General features: G+C 53.7%; 9 protein-coding genes across 9 annotated transcripts; 6 read left to right on the top strand and 3 right to left on the bottom strand.

Annotated features, from left to right (window-relative positions):
* Positions 1 to 407: 407 nt before the first annotated feature.
* Positions 408 to 1371, bottom strand: N656DRAFT_830413 (PRTase-like protein; the record flags this gene model as incomplete). Its single annotated transcript, XM_064818601.1, has 3 exons — positions 1144 to 1371; positions 645 to 1070; positions 408 to 593 (listed from the first exon to the last, which is right to left on the bottom strand). Exons 1-3 carry the CDS (start codon positions 1174 to 1176, stop codon positions 408 to 410), a joined length of 645 nt encoding a protein of 214 aa, XP_064668443.1. The 5' UTR covers positions 1177 to 1371.
* A 3230-nt stretch (positions 1372 to 4601) lies between these two features.
* N656DRAFT_838094 (uncharacterized protein) lies at positions 4602 to 5703 on the top strand (the record flags this gene model as incomplete). Its single annotated transcript, XM_064818844.1, has 3 exons — positions 4602 to 4635; positions 4750 to 5070; positions 5119 to 5703. The coding sequence occupies 3 exons, from the start codon at positions 4602 to 4604 to the stop codon at positions 5514 to 5516; spliced, it is 753 nt and encodes a 250-aa protein (XP_064668442.1). The 3' UTR covers positions 5517 to 5703.
* A 110-nt stretch (positions 5704 to 5813) lies between these two features.
* Positions 5814 to 7333, top strand: N656DRAFT_781178 (uncharacterized protein). The gene has a single exon (XM_064815533.1). The coding sequence runs from the start codon at positions 5958 to 5960 to the stop codon at positions 7059 to 7061; it is 1104 nt and encodes a 367-aa protein (XP_064668441.1). The 5' UTR covers positions 5814 to 5957; the 3' UTR covers positions 7062 to 7333.
* N656DRAFT_781177 (2, 3 cyclic phosphodiesterase) lies at positions 7118 to 8219 on the bottom strand. Its single transcript, XM_064815532.1, has 3 exons — positions 8181 to 8219; positions 7425 to 8108; positions 7118 to 7333 (listed from the first exon to the last, which is right to left on the bottom strand). Exons 2-3 carry the CDS (start codon positions 7931 to 7933, stop codon positions 7132 to 7134), a joined length of 711 nt encoding a protein of 236 aa, XP_064668440.1. The 5' UTR covers positions 7934 to 8108; positions 8181 to 8219; the 3' UTR covers positions 7118 to 7131.
* Positions 8220 to 9036: 817 nt separating this feature from the next.
* On the top strand, positions 9037 to 11701 carry N656DRAFT_183423 (kinase-like protein). Its single transcript, XM_064808786.1, has 2 exons — positions 9037 to 10069; positions 10145 to 11701. Exons 1-2 carry the CDS (start codon positions 9176 to 9178, stop codon positions 11342 to 11344), a joined length of 2094 nt encoding a protein of 697 aa, XP_064668439.1. The 5' UTR covers positions 9037 to 9175; the 3' UTR covers positions 11345 to 11701.
* Positions 11598 to 13509, top strand: N656DRAFT_183615 (uncharacterized protein). Its single transcript, XM_064808788.1, has one exon. The coding sequence runs from the start codon at positions 12059 to 12061 to the stop codon at positions 13151 to 13153; it is 1095 nt and encodes a 364-aa protein (XP_064668438.1). The 5' UTR covers positions 11598 to 12058; the 3' UTR covers positions 13154 to 13509.
* A 1-nt stretch (position 13510) lies between these two features.
* N656DRAFT_183363 (uncharacterized protein) lies at positions 13511 to 14161 on the bottom strand. The gene has a single exon (XM_064808784.1). The coding sequence runs from the start codon at positions 14020 to 14022 to the stop codon at positions 13672 to 13674; it is 351 nt and encodes a 116-aa protein (XP_064668437.1). The 5' UTR covers positions 14023 to 14161; the 3' UTR covers positions 13511 to 13671.
* Positions 14162 to 14300: 139 nt separating this feature from the next.
* Positions 14301 to 16235, top strand: N656DRAFT_799594 (uncharacterized protein; the record flags this gene model as incomplete). Its single annotated transcript, XM_064817889.1, has 4 exons — positions 14301 to 15759; positions 15827 to 15895; positions 15961 to 16094; positions 16149 to 16235. The coding sequence occupies 4 exons, from the start codon at positions 14301 to 14303 to the stop codon at positions 16233 to 16235; spliced, it is 1749 nt and encodes a 582-aa protein (XP_064668436.1).
* A 1001-nt stretch (positions 16236 to 17236) lies between these two features.
* N656DRAFT_756481 (uncharacterized protein) lies at positions 17237 to 18512 on the top strand. Its single transcript, XM_064813118.1, has 2 exons — positions 17237 to 18015; positions 18102 to 18512. The coding sequence occupies exons 1-2, from the start codon at positions 17716 to 17718 to the stop codon at positions 18357 to 18359; spliced, it is 558 nt and encodes a 185-aa protein (XP_064668435.1). The 5' UTR covers positions 17237 to 17715; the 3' UTR covers positions 18360 to 18512.
* The last annotated feature ends 34 nt before the right edge of the window (positions 18513 to 18546 follow it).

Genomic DNA, 18546 nt, shown 5'->3' with positions numbered 1-18546 from the left:
TTTCGATAGACCAGAGGCCAGGGGTTAATTTACTCTCGTCGCTCCTCACGCTACATGCTTTGAGGTACACTATTTGGTCTTCGAGGCCCAAACCGCGCGGCAGTCAGGTTGTCCACCTTCCCTTTCATGTCCCTGACATCAGGGCCAGCGCAGATTGTACGGCTGCCACCTGGCAACCAGGACCACCCAGTACTTCGTTCGACCCGAATTAGGCCTGTGTAGCCAACAAACACCAAGCCCCTTTTTGCTCAGAGGGTAGGCGCCGGTTTACGCCGATCTGTAGCAGTAGCACATCGAAGCAGGGACAGTAATGCTTAATGCTGAACGCCCGCTTGTCCCTGTGTATATACGTGTTGTCTGATATGTCCATCGGACTTATTCTCTCTCTCCCGTTAAGACTTCCTTGTTCAAAGTCCCTTCTTTGCCTTGGCCTCAGCGGCCATCCTGTCGTGCTCGTCGATATCCGTGGCTTCCCAGGGGTAGCAGATCCACTCATCACCAACTGTCCGGGCAGCCAGGTAGCGGCCGTTAATTATGTCTTCAGGCAAGGTGCCCTTCTTTGGCTTGTCCTTGTTCTGTATTGCAGGCTCATCCTGTCAGCACGTTGATCGAGCCCATGGGGAGGGGGTAAGGGAAGCACGCACGTGCAGCACGAAAATGCCAAACTCGGTCTTCTTGTCGCTGCCGAGCCGTTCCCGGGCCAGCTCGACGTCCTTCTGAAGTTCCTTGACGGCATACTCAAGGGTAGTCCGTGTATCGTCCACTTCGTCGACAATCAATACCCGCTTTCCCACAAAGTTTTCCATCGCGCCGAGCGCCGTGAAGTCAAGCCACTGGGTACGTGTGACCTTTGTGCCAGGCGCCTCGACCGCATTGTCGGTCGAATTGTCCAGCTTCTCGTACAGGGACAACCCGATGGCCTGGATAGGGATGTTGGGGCTGCCGGGCTGCTTGAGGAAGGAACGGAGGATGCGTGCCGGCACGTAGCCGCCGCCGCCGATCGCGATCATGAGGTTTGGCTTGAAATCGGCCAGAATCTTAGGGGCCGCCTCCTGGCAAAGCTTATGTACCTTTTCCATGCGGGGTCAGTTGGAGATGCACGAGTACGAATGCGCCTCCCGAGAAGGGATTGGGTCAACTCACATCGTTATAAGTAACGTAGATCTTTTCTACCATCTTGATGGCTTAGCTGAGTATTTCTAGGAGACAACGGGTATCTAGTTCGGACTTGACAGCCTTGGTCCCAGGTCGTTGTAAGCCACGTGGGGTGAGGATGGGTGTCAGATAAGGGCAGTAAGGCAACTCGGAAAAAGATAAACGGGTATAGATGAATCGCAGCAAGTCAGAAAGGATTCGGAAAACCAAATTCACGAGATATGAAGTCAAGAAAGGGAAGGCAGAAAATCCTTCAAGAAAAAAGTCGGCTCAAACCCCACCAAAATCTGGAAGGCTCTGAGAGAAACCAAAGTCCCCTGAACCCCGCAATCGCGGGCGCTCGCCCTGCGCGTCAGCCCCGCCATTCAGTGTGCCCCACTATGGCAGCCTGGCAGATGGCCCACTATTTAACCACGCACTGTCTGATTAACGGATACTAGATAGAGCAAAGCAGGCAGGACGGAGATCGCCGATTCCCTCCCACGTTGCAATATCCTCTCGTTCACCTCAACATTCAGAACGGAGTATCAAGTAGGAAGAAAGAGCAACTCACCAAACAAGCCGTGGGAGAATACAAATGCTGCTACATCTCCATCTACTCACCAAATGATTATTCATTGTTGCTTTGATTCTCTTCCCTCATTTGTATGCTCAAGCCCAAGGACTCAAGGCGTGCCGCGTCTGTGCTCTGGAGTCCGGTGCCTCTCAACTTCTCAAGGCTCTCATCGCCGCCATCATTTACCAAAATGAGGACAGTTGCCGACTCTATCCGTCGTGTACTATTCAAAGGTGATGTACCAGATAGGTAGCCGCGAGTCTCCCAGCATGCCGGTCTATGACAGCGTCATGCAGTGTGCAACAGGTACCTTTCCCGAGATCAGGCGCCTACTGCTTGCTGGTTCTCGTTCGTCAGGTTGGCATCTCCCGCTTTCCCTCCTTTCAGGAATCCTCGTCAAGGTCATACAGAGAGCATTTGGCCGATCAAGGCTCAGAAACCGCTGTGTTTGTGAGAAGTCAGAGCAGAATGACCGGCGTTTCGAACTGAGCTGGCTTCAGGTCATTGCTTCGCTCTCTAGCCCAGGCTAGCTGTCAACCCTTCTGTTTTACAGAGTTTCAATCACCGAACTCATGATCGTTATGGAACACCAAACCACAAACAGCATAAGTCTCTCGATATCTTCATCCTGCCGTATTCACTTGCCTGGGAGACATGGGGACTGGCAAATGCTTGCATCCTGCCGGTAACTGCGACATGTTAGCCTTGGCACGAACAAGCTCCAGCCTCCTGGGCAGTTAGAGGTCGATATGGCCGACTCAGCACACAAATATCAAATTCGCCTCGTCTCTCCAAGCATTAAAGCAGGACTCGTTACTGCTTCTAGTTTAACACAATGCGACGCTTGCGTTGCGGTACTCGAGTACCAACTGCTCGCTGACACAGACCTTGAGTTGTTGAAGATCGCTTGGGAAGAAATCGTTGAGCATGATGGAAGCTACCTAGGTAACATGCGAGCCCGGATCGGTCATCAAGACATTAGCCTTTATACAAGTCGTGCTAGGATTGTAATCAGCCAGTTGTCCATGACGTTCCAAGAGGGTACTAGGATGCCATCTACATTTATTCTCTAGTATGGGTACTTAAAGAGGCTGCGACGTCTGTTAGTGCGGCCAGATTTTAGTATGCAAAAATGATCCCCTCTACTACCCTTCTTAACAGGACCACCGGTGTGATATTTTACCTCCATTCCCCAGTGCGGTGCGCAAATGTCAACATCGTCGCGACTCCACGTCCAAACCCGGGACTCGAAACTGAAAAAGAGACATCTAGAGCAAAGATCCAGTGTGATTAGGTACTGTGAATGTCAACAAAAGAAATTGGCCAAGGAAGTGGTCAAAAGGTGGTGGGAGGAGGTATATAGGTTAGTCCAAGTGAACCGGTCTTCAACAGGAACCACTACACTTTCAACGGCCACTACACTTTCAACGGCCACTACACTTTCAACGGCCACTACACTTTCAACGGTCACTACACTTTCAACGGCGTTGTGCTGTAACGGTTCCAGCGCAGGGTTGAGAAAATCCCTGGACAGGCTCTGGTCGACGGGTGTTACAGTCCCAGACTTCTGCCCAGGCTCATACCCTCTTTTTTTAGCCTTCGGGTTCGATTCTTAGCTTAACCATACCTTCTTGCTTCATTCCTTTCCTACTATGTTCTTCTTTCTCTCATTTACCCTATCTCGTTCTTAATAGAAGCAATGAAGCATCACACTGACACGACGCGCCGCATCATTTCTGGTCAACCCATCTGGAACTCCCTATCAGGTCAAACTAATCTCGGTTTGATGTCTCAGACTTACACGACGTCTCACCTAGAGACGCCCCATCAATAATCACCGCTTATCCCCGATCCGTCCTGGTGTTTTCGTAGTCCTGAATTTCTGTACAATACCGCGGATTTGCCTAACGGACCTTGATGATGTAGAATGGACATAGTAACTGAGCTGGCACACTGATAAAGCCACGAGGAGATTGACGATATCACCTTCAGCCCAGTGTATTTGCTGCTCTCTGCCTGAATACCGCCTCCCATTCAGTCACAACTAATCTTCTTCAAAATCCTCTTCGTCTGAAGCTCAGCCTAACATCGACGTAAGCATCGTCAATGCCATGACAGAAAGACGACACGCGACGGGAGGCAGAGGCTACATTGGTAGGGTGAGTGGATGTAGCTTCCAGATTGTTTCTATATCTCCAAGGCCGCGACAGTGTCACTACTTAACAAAGCGCCAGAACCTGAACTGGCTCCTATTCAGGTTGATCGAGGAAGTTACAGATACCGAGCAGCTCTAGCCGCTTGATAGGAGAGACCTGAATTATTAACTGCTGAACACAGGCCAGAAGTCGAACGATATGTATTGTACAGTACAGTCTCTTGCTGTATGTAAATGTTGGGATAGGTAAGGGACCAAACTAACTCATCCGGACTACACGAAAGCCGACAACGTTAGACACGTGGGTGTGAAGAACATTCCCATGTTCCAATTGTGATGAGCGCCTCCTCGGTCCCGACAGCCGGGGCTACGTCAGCTGCATTCTGGACCCCCGACTCAGCGCATGCCAGCGAGTGGTTGCGCTGTGTGACCGTTTTCGACGTATGCACAATGCCGCACATCCTCTGCTGGTCAAGACCAGTGGTACGCAGGGAAAACAAGCCTCCAAGGGTTCTGTGCTTTGATGGTGGGCGGAGCAAGTACACCAGTGACGATCTACCCCATCGCTAGTCCGAAGCCATGCGGCCGCGTCGGCGCCGAGCCATGCATAAGGCGGCCATGGAATATAACTGCATAGGCCTTCCAGAAGGCCTTGGCCCCCAACTCTTGTTTCTTTCCTTTTGTTTTTGTTCTTGTTGTTGTCTCAAGAACGGGTGCCAAAAATCGTTGAGCTCAATGGATGCAAAACGAGTGTTGATGGCCATTCTGGGTGAGTCTGCTATAAATGCTATCAAACGGTGCTCGGCACTTACTTACGGTCAACCAGCCTCGGCAATAACTGCACAGGCGCAGCAGTTTGGGGGTTATGGAGGTTATGACGGAGGCCGTGGTCCCTTTGGCGGTGACTCTGGGTCTTCTGGATCCAGTTCGGCATCGGATTCTGGATCCGGATTCAACGGTTTTCGAGGCGGAGCCCCCTTCGACATCAGCTCGGCCCAGAGGGTGCGCGCGATACACGGCATTCTCGGTGCGCTAGCATTTGTCGTGCTGTTTCCAGGCGGTTCCATACTCATCCGTGTCCTGCCGGGTCGCTTTGCGCTCTGGGCTCATGCTCTGGGGCAGGTCGTCTCCCTTGTGGTTTTCATTGCCACTGTCGCTTTGGGTGTCCGGCTCGTTCGTGAGGTGCAAATACCATTTGGCGATGGTACTATTGTGAGTACTCATCATGGTAGTCCTTGGCGCACGTTATGAGGCGGCAGCGGAATGGCTAACAAGATGTCGGATCAGATGTCAAACCCAAACATCAACTACCATCCGATAATTGGCCTCATCGTGTTTGCGTTCCTGCTCCTCCAGCCAATCCTGGGCATTATTCACCACATAAAGTTCAAGAAGGTGAAGCGGCGGCAGGTCTGGTCCTACCTGCACCTCCTCAATGGTCGCGTCTTCATCACGTTGGGGATTGCCAACGGGGGCCTTGGCGTGTGGATGGCGCGGGAATCCACAACACTCAAAACCGCGTATGTTGCGGCTAGTGCCGCGATGTGGTCGCTTTGGATGCTGTCGGCTCTTTGGGGCGAGTTCCGGCGTTGGAGAGCGAGTAGAAGAGAGATGCAGCGGAAGCTGGGCGAGGGCGATGTGGCGTTTTAGAGTGATGGCGGGCCTAAACGCATTGAACTGGAACGACGTCACGAAATTCGAGTCTGGATACCGATTTGGGGATGGGAGATCTTTGATTTCTCACTTGAAGTGTGGTGTTGTCAGCAAGCAGTATTCGAGCAACGGGGCAAGAGAAATTCAAGTTGAGCGTACGGAGTATTCAAGTTGAAGTAGTCACGGTGGGAGTAACTAAGGAGACACACTGTGTGGAACCCCAGCAAACCAATGAGAATTCTCCTCGTTAAGATCCACATCCCCAAAACTCACACCCACCGCCAGCACTCTTCACACCTTCGGTTTCAATCCCCTACCCCGTCAACTCATAGGACCGGCAACACAGCTGCTGCTTGCTCCGGGAATCGATACTTGACTCGATTCCTGATGTCCTCCCAGTGTGTTTTCGTGGGATTTTAGCTCCCTGGCGGCGGCGGCATGGCTTCGGATGGGTCTTCGCCCACATGTTCGGGTCTTGGCCCGGCGACCATCGACCCGGAGCTCCTGACCCTCATAATCACAACGTCGCCGACGCCTTCGGCGCCTTCAACCGAGCTACTGTCCATGGTCATCCTTTCCTTTCGTGAGTACTGCCCTGCATTGACGCAATGCAGGGTCATTCTCGTGCTCGACACGTACGACCACATCAGCTCTGCCCCTCGCCTTAAGAAAGGCCATGTGACAGTAGAGGGCGCCCGGAAATTCGCCGAATACAAGGAGAACGCGAAGCGGCTCATCCTCCACGAGTACGGGCCAAACGGAAGTGCTTATTCGGAAGGGGACCTTATTGCTTCGTCTGGCGAGGCCGAGTTTGGCTCCACGGCCTACGCACAACAGACGAACACGGTGCCGCTAACAATCACCAAGACTTCGGATGCACGCATCGTGTTTGTCGAACCCTCGCAGCGTCTAGGGTTCGGTTTAGCAGTGCGCTCAGCCCTGAGGCTGACCGAGACACCCTACGTCTGGGTACAGCAGCACGATTGGTCTCTTGTTTCAGCAATCCCTCTCGGCCCGCTTCTCAGAGTGATGCAACAGTCAGAACTAGAGAGTACGTCCTCGGAGGATACGGAAACCGTCCGAGTGCCCATCAAATACGTTTGCTTTCCCACCGTAAGGATGGTGCAGTACGCGACGTCTGACCACGTCATGCTATTCCCAGCCCTCCGGGCCCTGACACAGCTTCACAAGCAGAACTTCTCTGTCCAATCCGGGGATGGGAGTACGACCAAGATTCCGCTCACTCCTCTGTTCTTCTGGCATGACAAGCCGCACATTGCGGCAACTGAGCATTACCTCTCGGTCGTATTCCCAAACCGCGCAGCGCTGCCCCGGGGCGCCTTCATCGAGGATACCATCGGTCACCGTGCGCGGACGGAAATGAAGAACGGAGAGTGGCGGAAGTGGGCTTGTTGGTTATATTACCCTGATGAAGGGAAGCAGCTCTGCATGAGACATCTTAAGGGAAGGACCTGGCGGGGAACCGAGGCGGAACTCGCGCAGAAGCTGGAATATATGCGGCTGACGTCGAGCGACTCATAGATGGGAATCGTATGTTCGGATTGGAGATAGACAAGTGTTTGGGCAGCGCCGAATCTGGCGTGTCGACCACCTAGAGTACCCTTGTGGCGATCGGCTTCCACTCTGAAACGGGCCTGTCTGTCGGTACAAGCCAGACCACTCCGCCATCCCAACCGTCCAACTGGCTTCCATCTTCGGTTTCGCCAGCGCTATCCTGAGGTAGCTTGACCCCAGCTTCCCGCACCACCTTTGCCACCTGCTTCATCACTTCATCTTCCATCGGTACATCCCCGCTATCGCACAGCGCATCAGCCTCACGGTTCCAGAACAAATGGAACAGAATTCTGAATGGAAGATCAGGGAGGATGAAGCAAACCAACTTACTAAATCAAACTAACGTGCGGCCCATACTCCGCCCTCCACCAGACCAACCACTCCTCCGTCTCTTTGCTGAACAGCAACTTTTTCGTACCCTCTTCACCTTCATTCCCTCCTTTCACGACCCCATACTCCCTCGCTAACCCCGCAACCTCCCTAACACCGTCGAACCCGACCCGGATAAAGCACCTCCTGAAGAAAACGTCCTGCGTATCGACCCGCTCAAAGCGGACCCTGACGCCACCGCCTCCGCCACGCCCGGGTGATGATGATGATGACGACGACGATGGCCACGGGATGCTGTCCAGCCAGGCCTGGGGGTCGCTGCCGTAGCGGGCTGGGTCGATCTCGGACGTCAGCGTCATGTGCACGGCGAAAAAGTGCGGGGCCACCGCCGGGGATGAGGCGCTTTCGCGGGGGAACCGGGCCGGCAGCGTGGTGCTGACCAGGGTGTTGAGGATGCCGTGCAGCGGGTGGCTTGGCGGTGGGACGAGCCAGAGGGATGAGCCGGGCATTTTTGCTTCCTTCTTCTTCCCTTCTTGACTGAGAAAGCTAAACTTATATGTTCTGATGTACTAAGGAGAGGTGGCTGTTGGGCTTGCAGTGAGAAGTGAGGAGTGAGAAGGAGGAGTGAGTGAATTCAAGATGATGATGGCACCCAAGCACCGTACGAATCTGTCGGCGCCCACACTGTAAGAGCCCCTTTGAAGTTCAGACGTTCAATTTACCGGCTAACCTGCACATAACGATTGGCTCGGTTACAGAAATTTGACCGTTGATTCCAGGTTATCGCTATCTAGAGTTGACCCACTTCCTGCCTAAGAGGGAAAGTTGTGGGACATTTCCCCATCTCGACCATTAAAATCGCAGGTTCAGCGGTGCCCCAAGGCTGCTTAGCTAACCATTTTTGGGAGGCCAAAGCTTTAAGACCCCCCTAACCATAGCGATTTGTATGCATTACTCAGCAGAAATTCTAACGATTATCTTAGTAGACAGTAATTGCAATCTCCTATACAAATAACGATGGGCTTAGGGTATTAACCGTTAAGTGCAGGTAATCGTTATACCTCTGATCGTTATGTGTAGGTCTGACTGTATTTCTCGTTAACGTCAAGAATCGATACCAACACTGCCCAATAATTAGTCCTCCATCAGTTTCCTGCTGCGTCTCTCTATTTCCTGGGTTCTTGAACCGTGCTTGAGGAAGAGGTAGGTACTGGTGTCCACGCTTGGACATCCCAATGCATGCTATGCGATTAGCCAACTTAAACAACATACCGAGGGGCCTCCGCATCTGGGCGCTTAAAATCCAGCTTTTTACCCATCTTCAGTTCGCTCCCGTCTCACCAAGATGCGGTGCGATTGGCTGCAATGACCCGACCGAGTGGTTTCGACACCACCTTGATCATTGCTACAAGTCCTACGCCGATATATTGTCGCGCGGCAAGACATAATGTTTCGAGATTTCTCCTGTGCCATGAAAGGATTGGGCAGCCGCTGTACAGCCTCAACTTCAACCCTCAATCATGTCCGCATCGCGCACCCCTCGACCTTTCGCAAGGCCAGATACTCCTTGCTCAGATCAGAGCATTATCAGGCTAACAGCTAACGTTTGATTCTAAGAGACGGCATATATTGTCTGTGTATGCCTGAACTGTCTTATCTGAGTTGCCTGCGGTTCTTCAGTTCACTTATTACTCGCTTCACTTTGATCTATCCTGCCCTTATTTGCCTCTGGTCTCACGTTTATCCCAGCTATGGCTGGCTCGATGCCGTCAAACCTTGACAACATCCTGTTCTACCTGATACCGAAAAATAGCGAGGCCGAGCTCGTCGTGAATTGCAACCCGGACTACACATGTGTCGTCGACGGGGTCCGATGTCTTGCCTGTTACGCTAACCGTCCATCCAAAATACGCGGCCGCTTGCTTTCGTTTGGACGACATAGTGCGAACGACATCTGCCTGCCATCAGGCCCCTCCAGTCGGGCGGGAAACAACACATCAAGCGGTAGCAGAAGGGGTCGCAGCTATCAGAATTACCGCAATTATCACTTTTTCTTTTTTCTCGCGAAATCAGGGGAGCTTGTCATCCGCGATCTCTCGCCTGGCCTGACAGCAATTGAAGTTGAAAACGTCACTGCTGACAAGGCAAACCTCTACGCCTTTCAGGGCAAGAATCCCCGGCAACGAGTCATTCCACGGGCAGCAGTTGGTTGGTATATTCTTTTCGGTACCCGCACCTACTTCAAGTTCAAATGGGCTCCGGAGTATACCGAGCTCGACAATGTTACACTTCGGCAGACCCAGGATCGCCTTGCTGCGCAGGCACTTGCCCTCCATGCTGACGGCATGACCATGACCCCTCCGGAGAACGAACCCCCTGAACCGCACGCGTATCATTTCCCAGAGCTCCGGACCCGCTGCACCACTCGGAATGGACTCTCGAAGTTGGGTCACTCTAAGGATATTCATAAATACGAACTCCTAGGCAAAGGGAGTCTTGGCCGCGTGTCGAAAGCTGTAGATCTTGCCTCGGGGGAAGTATGGGCAGTCAAGGAGATCGTCAAGGAGACCAAGGGCGAGAGAGAAAATGACAGATGGAGGGATATTCTCCTCCGGGAGGTAAATATGCTAAGACTCTGTCATCATGTAAGTAATGACATCGACATGGAAGTGAGAGATTCCATGGAATGGGATTGGGAGACTAACAACGGCATTGATCAGGAGAACATTGTCCAGCTTGAATCTTGCCAAATTCTCAGGTCTTCATTGAGCTACCAGCTTTTCTTTCGTCTATACAAGGGGAACTTATACGACCTGATATATGACGATCGCTGCGAGATCTCACCTACAGGGGCCCCGCCGTCCTACTGGAATACTCTTATCCAACAGATGGTCTCTGCTTTGGAATACCTACACGGGAAGGAGATCATCCATCGTGACATCAAGCCGTCCAACATCATGTACGATCAGACTACCGACAGTGCTGGCCCTACTTTCTATCTCGGTGACTTTGGGCTGTCAATGACACGGGATGCAATTAGCGAAGAGTTGCCAGGGGGTGGTACGCCGTTCTACAATGCCCCGGAACTCAGAGAACGTGGTCATGTGTCACCAGCGTCAGATATCTGGGCGCTTGCCGTCACTCTTGGTGAGACCAGACGCTATTGGAGCTGCACTGACTCGGAAACGGACACCAGTTTTTGGAGTCGAAGACTCGCACAGTTCGGGTGCAATATGGCTGACTATAACGAACCTGAAAGCAAAGCCGAGCGATGGACACATCGTATTTTGACCTTTGCAAGACATTGCTCCATCCCAAACATCATGGCTCAGATGCTCAGCGAATCACCCTCAAATCGACCAACAGCCGCGGAACTCAAACTGATACCGATTGAACGTTTTAGCGAGTTCTCATTTGGAATGATAGTCGACCGGGAGCAGGTTGTTGAACAATGGCCGGTTTGCACGGGGCTAAGAAAGAAAGCGAGGATTGCCACGCCGCCGGCGGATACGGTTACGGTAATGGGGGCCTGGGAGAGCCCCGATGCCCCGAGCACACGAATTGAGGCTTCCGAGCACGAAATTTTCGACACAGTCCAGCAGCCTTCTGCTTCAAGGATTGGACATACAGTCTCGAGTCGGAAGAGGATGCTGGAAGAGGCCGGTACAACGCATCAAGGTTCAGAGAAGAAGAGACGTCTAGCAAGAGCATCGGGAGTTCCTGGCAGAGCAGGCAGACCTGCCGTATCGGCGAACACAAGCGAGGAAACCCCTGGCGAAGCCAGCGCGATATCTAACCAGGCAGCATTCTACACTACCCCGCCACCAGCCTTTTCTTTTCTCCCCAATGTTGACTGGCGCGACCAAGGGTTCGAAGAACCGGACGGTGATGGACCCTTGCTCGGCTCATCCCGGGAGTGACCGTGGCCGTCAACTCCTCATTCCTCAATCCTGTGATCAGACAACACACTACTATTTCTTGGCCTTAGCTGTGAGGCGCGATTTGCTATGAAGTATAGTCATCAGCGCGAGGCGGTTCGTCTAACAGCATGAGTTGATTGCTCCCTTTCTCACCGCTCCTCTTCCTGAACCTAGGTCAGCTGGGCCAATTCGAAGTCATAAGGAATCTCGAAAGTCTCCTGTTACGTTTATCATTCGAAAAGGCGGCCGACTTTCTGGTCAAGACTCAAGCGGCGACCAAACATGGTCTGCTGTGCCGCACCATCGGGAGGGTCCCAACAAAGCCCAACCTCCATGGGCAGGGTAGCGATATGTGAGGCCCCTGGCCGTCCATCCGGCCCGCAAATCAAGCAGCGCCGAAACTGTTTACTTTGAACGAAGTGGCGAGCAATGACGAAAAGACCATCATCAGAGGAAGCTATATAATGCTCAGAGTCGGACAAATTCCACTTCGTCCAGCCTCCTCACCTGACTCTATCCAAAACCCCTTTTTATCCGTTAAATCGCACTGAAAGGGGATCTTAATTTTCTATTAACACTACATCATAATCCTAGTCTTCAAACAACGACAGCTTTGAGTTGGACAAGGCACCTCGCTTAGACCGTGCCGCACACACACTGCACAAGTCTAGGCAGAAGAAAAAAAAGTATTTTCCGTTTCCTAGAAAACAATCCATGCAAACTCCCACAACCATCAGCGACACTTGCACTTCCTCTCCCGACAAGGTCTGCCATCGCACCAACGATCGCTGCCAAGACAAGGCCCGACTCCTTCAAGAGATATCATCCTTGGATCAATCCAGATGTCGACGGGGAGGAGAAGCGCACAGACGAACACGTGTGAGCAAGAAGCACCATACACGTACAACACGTAGGAGCGAGACACTTGTCTGGCGGCGGGGCAAATGGCAGGCTCCGAAGAAAAGGCTGGGGAAGAGCAGCAAGGGGCATGACGCTCGTTGGGGGCCGAGACCGAGGCTGCCAACAGCAGCTCTGCTGGATCCTTCCCATCATGCACCATCACCGCCGGATAAGGGAAACAACAACAAAACCCACCCCGGAGCAGGGGCGCCGCGTGCTTGGAGGAGGAGGAGCAGGCCATCCCGGGAGCAGTCCAGGTTCCGCCGGGGCGGTGCGGCCGCGCTGGCAATGCACCAGGCGCTGGACCACCCTGTACGGGACGGATATGCGCTCGCGGCCACGGGGGATGTCTTGCCTAGCGACTGGTGGAGGGGACAGATGAATACCATGGAGGGGCTGGAAGAGAAGAGGCTGGAGGGAGCAGTCCAAAGCGGGCTGCGGTACGAAGATGGAGAGCGCGACGGGGGTTTCACGCTGGACTCCATCGTCCGCGAGGAGCCGGGTTACACGGTCAGAAATCTGATCGCTGTGCAGCAGAAGGGGAGAGTTGGAGTCAAGGAGCTTGAAGAGAGTAAGAATGTCGGAATAGGTCACACCGACGGCGAGCCCGTGGCGATGGAATCAGATGAGACTGATCATATCGCGGATGGGCCTCTCACCGACGAGTCGGGGTCTGATGATGAGTCGGATTCGGAAAGCCTCGTCGATGATGAATGCGAGCATGACTTCTTGCACGACTTTGAGCAGGTCGAGGCTCAGGGGTGGGTGCCGGTCATGATACCGGAGGAGGGTGGCGACGACTGGATGTCGTTGACGGGATCTCTGGTGTTGATGCCGGCCCGGGAAAGGCGAGGAAAAGGGTTGATTGGAATATGGTGGTCACAGAGCATTGAGCAGGCGGTTGGGTAGTACGCCGGTATCTGGTGAGCATGAGACTCTCATGAGGATGATAAGAGATTAGCATATGATAGACTGAAAACTGGTTATTTTCAATGTTGTGAGAGTTGTGAAGTTGTCTTTGAGTTCACCCCGTGACCATGATACGATTGTTTTAGATCTAATAAACTCAGTAATGAAGCAGGCTCTGCTATCCTTCACTGTCAGTCATGATACAAATCAAACTCTAACTTCGAGTAGAGAAATTATACGTGCGTATATGCTCACCGAGCGGCAGCTCTAGATGATTGCACTATGAGAGAAATGTGTAATAGGTTCGTCCATTAGCAGATCTTTCTTGTTTCAAGACGTCTCCTGTGTAAGGCAATGACATGTTTGCATGACCCTGCACGTAGAAAAAGTTGACAGGCACGGCTCCACTGCATCTAGCTCCTTGATTGGGCTACCGAGCACAGAGCGGCCATTAAGGAGCCGTTACACTGGGCTCAGCCCGGCACGTTGCTGACCCGGATTGGCAGGTCTGTTCAAGGTTACAATATACCTGAAATCGCACAAATCGAATCATGTGTTTTTGGGCCCGCCCACCCCCAACTTTGTTTGTCCAATCCCCGCGACGGATCCCGTATGCCGGGGATCCTGGAGACTCGGCTCGGTGGTCCCTGGAGGGATGCTAAGGCTTGCAAGCTGAGCCCCGCCATCCCGGATCCTGTCTCATCCTGTGTCAGTCGAAGGAACACCCCCGGGCTCCTCCAGCAAATAGGGGGCCTTCGTTCCCTGAGTGCCACCGCAGCGCCGCCCAACGGCTTTTGACACCGCAATGCACCCGTTCTCTTCTCAGGGGTCAGGGGTAGCTGCATCCTGCCAAGCCTGCCCTGCCTCATGGGACTGATCCTCGCAATCAGAATTATCAGACTGCCTTCAAGGTTTGACAAACAAGCATCGAGGATACTACATAGTTAAATATCCGTGATGTTTACCCCGGCGAGGTTGACGTGTGGGATCATACCAGCCGTGGTAGGAACGGGATATCTCCCTCAACTCGAGTAATAAGTGGGCAGTTCCTCACCCTCGAGAGACGTTTGAGGCTGGCACTTGTCCAGGACTGCGCCTATCCAACAGTCTCTTCATACGTCTTCCACGGCATCTTGGGAGCAACACAATGGTTCGCCTGAGCCCCTTCTTGACCGCGGCCCTCACGGCCTTGTCGACGACGAGCCATGTCGAAGCCAAAAGAGTCGCTCGCCCCCCGGGAGGAGTTGTATCAAGTCGGGACACGGTCGATGGCAGAAGCACAACCGCCATTCCAGCCAAACCAGAGCCTGTCATCCTCAAGCCGCTTCACAATCATCACATTGCGCGCGCAGACACACACGCTGCTGCCCCCGCCCCGGAGCCAGTCGTCCTGAGGCCGCTCCGAATGCACAGCAAGAGCAATGCCAAACGCGCCCTGCTCAAAGACGTTCTGAAGCTCAAGTCCAAGGAAACCCTCTACTGGAGCAGCACGCACGGCACTGTAGCCAAGCTCGACTGGGAAGCGCCCGGGGATGCCGAGAACATTGTGAACCTCGAGGACATCGATGACATGGTGCGCCAGGTGGCGTGCCCGTCCAAGAGCGAGGACCCGCTCAAGGTCACCTTCGCCGAGGAAGCCGACTACAACGACGCCGAGGACATCTGGAAGTGGGTAAACCAAAAGGAAGAAAACCAATTCTTCCTCCTGGTGGGCGCGGGCAAGTGCGGATGGAACACGGACCGGATCGTGTACAAGGTGACGGGCCTCGTGTACAACGACGAGGCCGAGACGGCGTACCTGCACGCGACGCAGATCCCCTGGTCGCAGGCGGCGCACACGTACGACCTGACGCTGGGTAACACCAAGATCCCGCATAGCCAACAGATCCACCGGGCGCGGGCCCCGGGCTTCTGGGACGACGTTGGCGACTTCTTCGAAAACGTTGGCGATAAGATCGAGGAGGGGATCGAGCACATTGGCGACAAGATTGAGGAGGCCATCGGCCAATTCGACACGTCCCCGTCCCTGTCCATCCCGCTCGGCTCCAACCTCACGGGCAAGGCCCTCAGCTTCTCGGTCCCCGGCGCGGCGCCCGGGGGCGGCGACATCTCGCTCGCGGCCAGCTGCATCACGTGCACCACGTCGGGCAGCATCTGGGTGCAGGCGCACTTCGCGGCCAAGAAATTTCAGATGACGGACGCGGCGCTCGAGATCTCGCTCCCGGATCCCATCGTCGCCGACGTGGTGCTGGGCGTGACGCTGAGCGCGGCCCTGACCCAGCCCCTGACCCGCACCATCCCCGTGTTTGCCCCGCCCCTGGGGGGAGTCAAGATCCCCGGTGTCATCAGCCTGGGCCCGCAGGTCACGCTGAGTCTGGGAGCCGAGATTGGCGCTGTCAGGGGCTCTGTGGGAGTCACCATGGGCGGCAGGGCGTCTATCAATAAGGACTCCAAGGCGAGGCTGGATTTCCTGGATGAGAAGCGGACGGGGAAGACGGGCTGGGACGTCAACTTTGATAATGAGCAGTTCAAGGTCGATACGTCGGTTGAAGTTGGGGCGGCCGGCTTTGTGAGGGGCGCCATCGGGGTCGAGGTTAGCGTTTTCGGTGAGTGCCCTGCCATCCTGGAGCCAGAGTACAATACCAGCGGTATGCGATGCTAATAAGTTTTCAGAGAGTGGGTTCTTGGCCGAGGTGTCTGCCGATGCGCCCAAGCTGTCCGCGACTCTCAAGGCTACTGCATGTGAGTCCGCCCCGGATCGAGTACTTGTGCATACCTATCTGTAAGAGGACTGACACCAGAAACAGCAACGAACTGCACCGTGTGCGGCCAATACATGACTGGCGTCACCGGAAGCCTCAACTTTGGCACCACGGTCGGTGTCGGTCTGAAGAAGAAGGTTGCTGGCGCAGAGCAGCCGCTCTGGGGAGTAAATTTTGTTGTGAGTATTCTCTCACTTCCTCAACATTGTCGGGTCGCTGACAAGGTGCTGTAGGAAGCCAAGATGCCGGCCATTGCTTCGTTCTGTCAGGGGTTCGGACCCAAGGGCCAGGACTGCAAGGCCAAAGCCTTAATTCCTTAAGTCCAGTGACGGTGGTGATTAGGTCTCTTTTGAATTATGATGTTGTTGATGCCAGCTTGACTCGAGAAGGAATGTAATCATGACCATGACAGCATGACCTGCTAGTAATACCTATTCAATCGATGTATTGATTTAGCCGAGTATATCCAGGTTTCTCATGCGCTTCAGGGGATACCCACCTCAGCAACTTACCACTACAAGGTATCTATTCCGCTCCATGACACGATAAGCAACGTCAGACCAGGGCCTGGCTCTGCTGCAAGAGTGGAAGTGCTGTCCGCTAGACTCTGTCATGTCTGATCTTACTAGGTTCAGTCATTGCTGTTTCCCAGTATCAAGGAGTACGAGTAAACAGAGTGATCAATATCCGTAGTTTAGTCGAGCCCATGTACTCCGTATGTCTGCCGCTTTAAGAAGCTAAGACTGCGAAACATGAGCATTTTCTCGACAGTCAAGTCTGTATAATCGGTGGCGACGCTGTCATGTACCCCTAGGCTCACAAGTTCGTTCCAGTGACAGTCAAAGTAACGTAGGGACTTACTAGTAGTAGTGCAACTAACAAAGTTGCTTCTCCCGTTCTAATCTTTCAACGCCGGAGTCTATTTGACAGTCCGGGGCTGCTCATGGTTCATTTTCCCGTGAGACGCTCTTTGAACCTCAAGTCCGGACTACATGGTTAGAGGTCAATATGCAGGTTCTGTTTGTCTACTGCATTCCTACTACCGCGTCGTACTCCGTACTAGCCTACCAGGTAGGTAGGTATCTCGGAATCTAGAGATCAGCCACCAACATGATGCAGTCTGTTAGAGTTACACAACGTCCTCAGCTCGTAGCACCACAGTAACTCCTGAGTCGTACCTAATACGTTAAGTTCCGCGTCAACAGTGTGAAAAACTCCCTGTCTCATGTAGACGCAACTTATCGCAACTTACCTACAGCTCTGTCTGACTCATGACGAAACAAGGGCCTCTTGTTCTCAGAAAGGCTGCGAGTCGACCGGAATCTGCCCGTATAAGCGTATCCTCTCCATAGGCTACAATGCTGAACATGATTAGAGGTTCGAAGGCAGAGCTAGGACACGCACTGTTTGAAGCAGACAGTTCTCTCGGGCACAGAGTGCCACCATTTCAGCCCTGCCGGGGGATAACCAACCAAGTAGTCGGCACTGGGACTTCATCTCCGCATCCCCACAGCAACCAACGAGACGCCAACCGCCAGCGGCAAGTCACTGGTGTGGCGTCGCTCGTGATGTCTTGCTTGCTGATCGCCAGTCAAGGGCGTTTGCTCCAGGCCATGCCTGTGTTCAGGCTGCAGGCCCTCGAGGAAGACCTATAAGCTGAGCTTCCACCTCATCTCCGAGGCCCATCGTTCCCTCCCCGCATCAGGTGTCTTTTTCCCATCACGGGCTCCCTCCTATACCAGAATCGCGTTGTGATACCCAGCTCCAGTCATTCCAAAGCAGTACTTCAGATAAATTAAGATGGCCGCGCGGCAACAACAACCGCAGCAGCAGCAGCTCGAGACACAAGGGCCCATCAACGATGCCGACGTAGCTGAATGGAAGGCCCGCTTCAACGACTTGTTTGCCCGCCCCAGCGAGCACATCAAGTCTAAGTCGCCCGAGAGTGCACAGCCGTGGAAGATCCCGTTCTTCGAATTCTGGAAACCGCGCGAGACCACGCTGCTCGCCTGGTACGTGCCTTGCGTCGTCTTCGGCCGCACGCACCACCGTCTGCGCAAGAGCCCGACGCTGGAGGGTTACGAGTCCATCAACACTTCGGTATGGCGGGTTCTGTCTTTCTCCATTGTCCCCTGTTTCATTCAATGATCCAGCGGAATGTGCTGACAGTCGTCGGTTGTCGGCAGTGCCTTCTCATGTGTGCTACGGCCTGCGTCGGCTGCCACTGGCTCCCCGTCGCAATGCAACGCGCCGACCTCCGCACCAAGCACAACCTGCAGGGCAGCTGCCTGGGAGACATCGCGACCTCGTGCTGCTGCGGCTGCTGCAGCATCATCCAGCAAGACAAGGAGGCCGAGTACCGCGAGCTGGCGAACCTCGGCGCCATCCGGCAGGCCTATCAGGCTCCTGGCGGCATGTCGTACCCCGCGGACCAGAAGCAGTAAGAGAGATGTGCTTCAGTTGCCATGAATGGTCGTTGTATGGTGGTTGAATGGTGGTACACATCTCTTACTGGGGTCCGTGTTGGTTGTTAGCATCTTTAGCCATGCGTATGATACCTCTTTGATGGTGTAATTGGATAGCTGTCGAATGAATTGCAGGAGTTTTGAGATTCTTGAAATCTGCAAGTTT

This window comes from Canariomyces notabilis, assembly GCF_033297395.1.
Source record: "Canariomyces notabilis strain CBS 508.74 unplaced genomic scaffold N656scaffold_17, whole genome shotgun sequence".
Lineage (NCBI taxonomy): Eukaryota > Fungi > Ascomycota > Sordariomycetes > Sordariales > Chaetomiaceae > Canariomyces > Canariomyces notabilis.
Note: the sequence above shows the minus strand (reverse complement) of the source record. Positions and strands in the feature narration are given on the sequence as shown.

What these genes read in the sequence shown, in the direction of transcription:
- N656DRAFT_756481 (XM_064813118.1), top strand. Translation starts at nt 17,716, where the DNA reads ATGGCCGCGCGGCAACAACAACCGCAGCAGCAGCAGCTCGAGACACAA. An exon ending in ACGAGTCCATCAACACTTCG is followed by an intron (nt 18,016 to 18,101) that starts GTATGGCGGGTT and finishes GGTTGTCGGCAG; the next exon opens with TGCCTTCTCATGTGTGCTAC.
- N656DRAFT_781177 (XM_064815532.1), bottom strand. Translation starts at nt 7,933, where the DNA reads ATGCCCGGCTCATCCCTCTGGCTCGTCCCACCGCCAAGCCACCCGCTG. An exon ending in CCGCACGTTAGTTTGATTTA is followed by an intron (nt 7,334 to 7,424) that starts GTAAGTTGGTTT and finishes GCTGTGCGATAG; the next exon opens with CGGGGATGTACCGATGGAAG.
- N656DRAFT_183615 (XM_064808788.1), top strand. Translation starts at nt 12,059, where the DNA reads ATGCAAACTCCCACAACCATCAGCGACACTTGCACTTCCTCTCCCGAC.
- N656DRAFT_781178 (XM_064815533.1), top strand. Translation starts at nt 5,958, where the DNA reads ATGGCTTCGGATGGGTCTTCGCCCACATGTTCGGGTCTTGGCCCGGCG.
- N656DRAFT_183363 (XM_064808784.1), bottom strand. Translation starts at nt 14,022, where the DNA reads ATGAGGCAGGGCAGGCTTGGCAGGATGCAGCTACCCCTGACCCCTGAG.
- N656DRAFT_183423 (XM_064808786.1), top strand. Translation starts at nt 9,176, where the DNA reads ATGGCTGGCTCGATGCCGTCAAACCTTGACAACATCCTGTTCTACCTG. An exon ending in TGCTAAGACTCTGTCATCAT is followed by an intron (nt 10,070 to 10,144) that starts GTAAGTAATGAC and finishes GGCATTGATCAG; the next exon opens with GAGAACATTGTCCAGCTTGA.